The sequence below is a fragment of the Miscanthus floridulus genome, chromosome 2, assembly GCF_019320115.1.
Source record: "Miscanthus floridulus cultivar M001 chromosome 2, ASM1932011v1, whole genome shotgun sequence".
Classification (NCBI taxonomy): Eukaryota; Viridiplantae; Streptophyta; class Magnoliopsida; order Poales; family Poaceae; genus Miscanthus; species Miscanthus floridulus.
The window spans coordinates 136,913,754-136,921,026 of record NC_089581.1 but is presented as its reverse complement, the minus strand read 5'-3'; the positions used below and the strand labels follow the sequence as shown (position 1 = coordinate 136,921,026).

The 7,273-nt window shown below is 44.5% G+C and overlaps 1 protein-coding gene across 1 annotated transcript; it reads left to right on the top strand.

The window, feature by feature from the left end:
• Positions 1-2,312: 2,312 nt before the first annotated feature.
• Positions 2,313-7,168, top strand: LOC136539801 (uncharacterized). Its single transcript, XM_066531785.1, has 5 exons — positions 2,313-2,751; positions 2,842-3,207; positions 4,530-5,132; positions 6,436-6,563; positions 6,870-7,168. Exons 1-5 carry the CDS (start codon positions 2,377-2,379, stop codon positions 6,871-6,873), a joined length of 1,476 nt encoding a protein of 491 aa, XP_066387882.1. The 5' UTR covers positions 2,313-2,376; the 3' UTR covers positions 6,874-7,168.
• Positions 7,169-7,273: the final 105 nt, after the last annotated feature.

The following is a 7,273-nucleotide window of genomic DNA, read 5'->3' as shown; positions in this document are numbered from 1 at the left end:
TTGATTCGGATGGCTCCATGTATTTGGACTTGGACGTATTTCATTGTACGTATTAGTATTGTATGGATGCCGCCGATGGATGCCTTAGCACGACATGCAAGCAAGGGGATCCGCTCCCAACGCATATATGTGCTTGTAGATGCACACATACTCCTCTATTTGCTTGTGCGTAGACCTCCGTGTTGCTATTGGCTTGCATGTCTGGCCCGTGCAGAACTAGGAGTCCATTGCCCGCACGCGTTGAGTTGTCGAGGCCTAAGAACCGGCAGCATATGCCGAATATCGTGAGGCCAAAGTGTGAAGACGGACGGGTACGCTGATGCTGTCCACCGTGAAGTTGCAACGAGATCCGAAGGCACGTTGCTGATTGTCAGGCCAGTAACCACTGGTCCACCATGGATGCATGCGAGTGGTGCCAAGTTTCAACCCCTCGTGTGCCGGCATGTGACAGGAAAAGCGGCTCACCGCCGAACCGGATCACGGAGATATGACGTGCATAAAAATTAATCTGAGTTAGATATGTGGAGAGCAGATTGATCTAATCAAAAGCGTTGCTCAGAACGACTCACCCGATTACTTGGTAGAAATCAATGAAAATTCCCATCTGGCCCGTCGAAAGATCAGCGCACACAATCCCTAAAGGGGACCCCTACCTGGCGCGCCACTGTCGATGAAATATGGTCGGCAGTCTACCTAGGGGTATGCCCAAGGTAGTAGATTATCGGCAGACAATAAAACGATAAAGCTCCTGGAAGATGGCTCAAGAAGTTACCAGCCGTGGTCTGGGGCCTCCGAACTCAGCCCAGTCGTAACACCGGCGTCTCACCATATTTTATGGTTTACGGCGCTGAGGCAGTCCTCCCACCAGATATAGCTTTCAGATCAGCACGGGTAGAGAACTTCGACGAAGGCAAGGTCAATGAAGTACGGGAGCTAGAAGTCAACAGCGCAGAAGAGAAAAGGCTTGACTCTTGCGTACGCACGGCCAAATACCTTGCTGTTTTACGCAGGTACTACAACAAGAACGTTAAAGAGCGTTTCTTCGTGGTCGGGGACTTAGTCCTGAAGTGGAAGACGAACCAGGCTGGTGTCCACAAACTCGCAACCCCATGGGAGGGACCCTTCATGATCAAGGAAGTCACACGTCCAACGTCTTACAGGTTAGCTCATCTGGACGGCACGGACGTACCGAACTCATGGCACATCGACAAGCTTAGACGTTTCTATGCTTAACTACTGAGATATATACTCTACTTGTATTTTTGATTTACTTTACTAAAGCAACTATGATTTCTCCGACCACTCTAATGTGTCACTCCGAATTTTATGGTTATTCTAACTTAAGCCAGTACAAGCCGACCACCTTGCGGCAACATCGAAATGAAAACACTTAAAACATGCGTCTAAAACAACTGAAACACTCTGAACATAGGCTTGAAACATATGCATGTTGTCATTGCAACATATGAAACATCCCGATCTACTTTTGCAACATCGAGACGAAACACTTGAAACATAAGTCCGAAACGTCTGAAATTCTTGAAACATGGCATCGTCGGTGACCATAGCCTACCTGGTGGGGGACTACGGTAGCCAGCAAATTTGGATTTAAGGGGACGTCGAGAGCAACGTGGCGGGGTGGTGGTGGTGCTTTGCACGCCATGGGCACGATGAGCGAGACGGATGGGTCGCGGCGGTGCATGCCTCGCGAGGCGCGAGATTGGGCGGGTGCGGTAAGGAAGAGTAGGCAGGCGGACGGCGCATCATGACTGCTGCGGGGGAATGCGTAGTCGACCTGGCGCTGCGAGTGGACGACGTTAGCGGTCGTGAACGGGGAAAACGCTCGAGAGTGGAACAACGGGGTTTACCTGTTGAGCCCAATCCATGCGAAGGCCTTGTTTAGATCACATCCAAATTCCAAGTTTTTTCACTCTCTCTCCATCACACCAATTTTTAGCCGCTTGCATGGAGCATTAAATGTAGGTAAAAAAATAACTAATTGCACAGTTTAGTTCGAAATCACGAAATGAATCTTTTGAGCTTAGTTGGTCCATGATTGGACAATATTTACCAAATAAGACGAAAGTGCTACTATTCATCGAGTTGATTTTTTTTTCAATCTAAACATGACCGAAATTGCGAAGACCCAGGAACGGGGCGCCCGCACGGCCGCACCACACGCCGGACGTCCTGTCAAAGCATTATCGAAACGCAATTGCTAGCTGGAGATCCTAGCCGTCCGTATCAATCTAGACAGTCCAGGTTCACCAAATTTTAACTCTTTCTATAAACCCACAGCTGTCCGCACCGCTCTCCAAATCCCAAAACCCTAACCCATCCACCTCCTCTGCCGCCGCCATCATCACCGCCGCCAACATGGGAGGAAGAGGAGGCGGCGGCGGCCGCAAGGCCCGCAACTTCGCGACCTTCCGCCTCTTTCCGCGCGCCGGCGCCGCCGACCCCAACGACCGCGTCTTCGTACGCGTCGACAACAACGACTACACCGTCCCCGGGTTCGCCGACGAGGACTCCTTCGACCCATCCCTGTCCGACCCCTCCGCCGGCGATGGAAACTTCCACTCCGCCTCCGGTCCCCTCCCGGAACACGTCCGCCGCGAGATCCTCGAGCTCGGCCTCCCCGACGATGGTTACAACTACCTCTCTCACCTCCGCGAGCTCCGTCCCGCCGCCGCCTCATCCTTCGTCCCCAGCTCCACCGCTCGCCCCGAGCCCCTCCCGCTCGATGTCAAGGTCACTCTTTTTTCGGCCAAAGCACCCGTCCTTTCAGCAACTGGAACCGGAACGCTCAAGTTTTTTTTTCCTTTTCTATTCTATGCGCAGGCTTATGATGCAAGTAGGGTACGTGTTGGTCCCAGCGACGGTGAACTGGACGAGGGGAAGACGATGTGTAAGGTGGCTGCCAAGACTGCACCAGTGAGGCGAATTGAGAAGGCTGTCGACCCAGATGTCGTCAGGTTGCTCGATGAGAGCGATGTGTCTCATGTTGGGTCTGAGGATGAGGGGCTGGAGGAAGATTTTGTCATCATAGCTAACCGGGCTGAGGGGGAGGAGTTGGAGGAAGAAGACATAGAAGAGATGGAAGAGTGGAATGGTGTTTTGAGTGATGTGGAAGAGGAGGAGTTCGATTTTGAGGAGGATGAGCCAAAGCCAAGAGTGAGACGGTTGCTGGATGAACAATTTGATCTGGTGAGCCTACTTAACTTAATTTATCCCTCTGTTTCTTTGTATATATAAGGCAGATTAGGATTTGGGGATGCCTTTAGAAACATACTTTGACCATCAATTACTCTTACAATACTACCTCAATTGCATCAAAATCAGTTTCTATAAAGAGATATGTGGAATCCAAACCTGTTGATATAACTTCAATGTACTAAGTGTGCATACAATTTGAGTAACTATTAATCAAAATCTACTAAGTTTGACATTTGGTCTTTTGTACATTGGGAAAAAATTGGGGAGTTTACATTACATGTTATTATGTTGAACTTTTAACATGTCTGTTATAAATTGGGAAAATTAGTCGGAAGGATGTGAGATTATATGCACATAATACTAAGTAATCCAATTTCTTATGCAAAACAGAAATGAAAGTTCACTTTGATTATATGTAGGCATAAACATATCCAGTGGCGGCGGGTGAACTAAAACGTAGGAGTGGCTAATTTGCTAACCCTTATTAATAGTTACACTTCTGCTACAGTAATGAGTGTTTTTGATTCAAAAATGAGTGGACAGCTTCCCCTCCCCATCCCACTTCGTCTCTGATTCGCATCTGCTGGCTCCTTTATTTGCTTGCTGCTTTGATCTGGCTGAGCACTCATCTGGTGCACTCCAATCGCCTTGATGTTTTGCATGCGCTGGTGCACTGCTGTGCTGTGCTGTCGCACTATGTTTCTATCTGCTAGCCTGCTGTAAGGTTACAGAGTGTGCTGATCCAAGTGAGCAGCCGTTGATTGCGAAACCGTTCTAGCAGTAACATTCAGCCATGGATGCGCCAAGCTTGTGTTCTTTGGATCTGCGGTGTTCTGACAGAGAGGTGAGCGTTCAAGTTTTGCAGCAATCAGGGGGGCGGGGGGGGGGGGGGGGGGGGGGGGGGGGGGCAGTATCGCCTCCACTGAGCTCTGCCCCTGAACCTATCTGTCGTGTCAACTGTACCTCTGCTTTTGTAGCTTTGTGGGGGAATATTAAGGCAAATGGTTAATTATGGATATAACTAAAACTATTTCCCCCTGTACTATGTTGGAAGGTACTCCGTATTACTTGATCTTTGTTTATTATATATAAGTATAGAACTAACTGTGAGCATCTTGGGAGAAGATTTTTCAGGGTTGAGTTAGGCACCTATCAGTTGTAGTATAGAACCTCTGGACAGGAAAGACAAATAACTCGTAGTTAACATACATGATGCCTCATCAGCCATTAGTGTTTATGGCATTTCTAATATAGTCCATTTAGATGCTGCAGATGCTGTGCTAAAAATATACTTCTTGTGAATAAATTTTCAGCTTGCTTTGGAAGAATATGGAGACAGTGATGATGATGACAGGGTCGTTAAAGATGGGGAATATGAACTGCCAAGTGAGGCTATAGATGAACTGAAATTGTTCCAAAGTCAGAATGTATGTGTTGATGAAGAATATAGAACACCAGCAGATTTTGTTCATCAAAAAGTGGACTCAAGCACGACAGATGAGGTGGATGAATCTGCTCGTGTGATAAAAAAATGTGCTGAATATGCTGAAAGGTTTTTAAATGAAACTGCAGAAGAAGAGGTGGTTGTACTTGTTTCGGAAAGCAGTGACGAATCTGAAGTTTGGGACTGTGAGACCATTGTTTCCACATTCTCTAACCTTGATAACCATCCTGGGAAAATTGAAACTCCAGGAATCCCCAGAAAGCGGCTCCCTAGAGTTTTCCCTGGAGAAACAACTACGACAAATGACATCATCAAGCTTCATGGGAAAGAGAAACTGCCAGTAGAATACCTGCCACAGAGGAGAAGAAATGGTGAAAAGGAGAAGAAAGTAAAGCCTGTAGAAGCTTCTGTCACTGATAAATTTAAAAAAGGAGCTGAAAAGGAAACAAAAGAGGAGAAGAAGGCAAGAAAGGTAAAAATGTTTCTAGATGGACCTTATGACTATATATTATGTTTGATTGACTAACGTAGAAGTGGAAAAAAAAAAGAAACATGTTTAGATTGTTTAATCAATTGGTTCTTCATTGGACCAGTGGGCCTACCTTTCCAAGTTGTGCCTGTGACCTAATTTTATTTTGTAAATGCTTCTAGAGAATAGAGATAAGCAACACGAAGTATTTAGTTCATGATGAACAATATGCATTAACTTGTGATAAATAGTGTCACCCTTTGGTCACAAGAAATTGTCTCTTGGAGATTGACATAGTATTTAACACAGAATTTTGACTAAGTTCCTCTATTGCATATTTTAGATCATGTTTTTTTTTAATGTTATGGTATATTTTGTTTTGTTAAGACAATACTCTATTAGTATATTAGTTTGTGATACAAAGTTGATGTCATTCGATTTGTATTCAAAAAGTACTTATTTATGGTTAAAAGTTTGTATCACAAAAATGATAGTAATTACTCCCTCCGTCTCAGGATAGAAGGCGCAACTCCCTTTGGCACCAAGACCAATAAGTAAATTAACTCCTACACATTAAAGGCGTTTTGGTTCTCCATCCAATTTACTGTGATGCCACATGCGTGCATGCAGAAACGGTCTAGCCAATTAGCTTCCAGCATTCATGCATGCAAGCTGCACAAATGCATTCCCGAGGGAGCCCAGGAGTCAGATTTGGTCCTGCATTAGTTGTTGCATGCGGGAGCTAAAGTGCAGGCACCTTGTATCATGGGACTAAGAAAAAAACAGTTACACCTTATATCCTGGGACGGAGGGAGTATTGGTCAAAGGCTTGTCCTAACAAAACAAAATACGCCTTAGATTCACAGATAGCGGGAGTAGTTACTTCCTGTGCCAATCCTACTCTGCACAACTGTTCTAATATCAATAATTCAATATAGTAAAAAAATATCGCTAGCTGATGATTTCAAAGGTTTAAATTCACTCATACCAGAATGACAATTTGGTTATTTGTATTGCATTTTGATCTTCCAAATGGCTGTAGTTACTAAATTTATCATGCAATGATGCAATGCCTCTCTTTGTCAAGTGATTCGCAAAACTTTCTTAAGAAAAGGTGATTCGCAAAACCTTCTTAAAAAAAGGTGCTTCGCAAAACTTTCTTAAAAAAGCGTTATTCGCAAAACCTTCTTAACAAAGGTGATTCACAAAACCTTCACGGCAGTAGATATCATTTATCTCTATGGAACTGATGAAAATTATTTTAACCAGTCTACATTTTTGGCCCCTGGCCCTTTGCTACCTCTAGGCAGCAGTGAAAGAAGAAAAGAAAGAAGCCCGGAAAGCAAAGAAAGAGCTCAAAGGCCTGTATAAATCAGAAACACAGAAGGCTCAGAAAGTTGCTGCTGTTACTGGACCATCTTCCATACGATTAATGTAAGTCATCATTTTGATGTAAATTTCATCCTGTCAGCTAAGTTAGACTTATAGGCATTGAGTCGTTGCCCTAGAATCAACCAAAACTTGCTTTGATCCTGATGGCCATGTTATCTCTTTATAATGAATTCAACCGTCATCTTATGCCCTGTTTGATGTGGACTTATTTTGGGTCATACATAAACAATTGGCTTGAAGATACTGTGGAAAACACTTTGGTCTGTTTGAGATCATGTCGTGAAATTAAGTTGTTATACTTATACCTCTTTACGGATTCTTAAATGAAATGAGTAATGACTATAACAGGTGATGATCTTTGGCACGTTTACTGATGGAAGTCTTGAAATCCGAAAGACCGGCTGGACAAATGCATCAAAGCTACGAAGGATTCATGATACCAGGTCATCTTTGTGCCATGCCCGTGGATTTTGTCGACAAGATACCCAATGCATAGTTCTTACCTTTTGAGTTATATAATCCTGATGCATCCTAGAGCTTTTGCGTCTTCGAAATAGACTCTTGCTATGCTATCCAAAACAGAGGCATTGTAGCACTACTATATACAGTATTAATTCAGTTAATTGAAGGAGAAGAAATGAAATTTACGCCTTGTTTAGTTGGACCCCAAAGTTCAAAAAGTTGCTACAGTACCTGTCACATCGAATGTTTGCGGCCCATGCGTGGAGCATTAAATGTAGACGAAAAGAAAA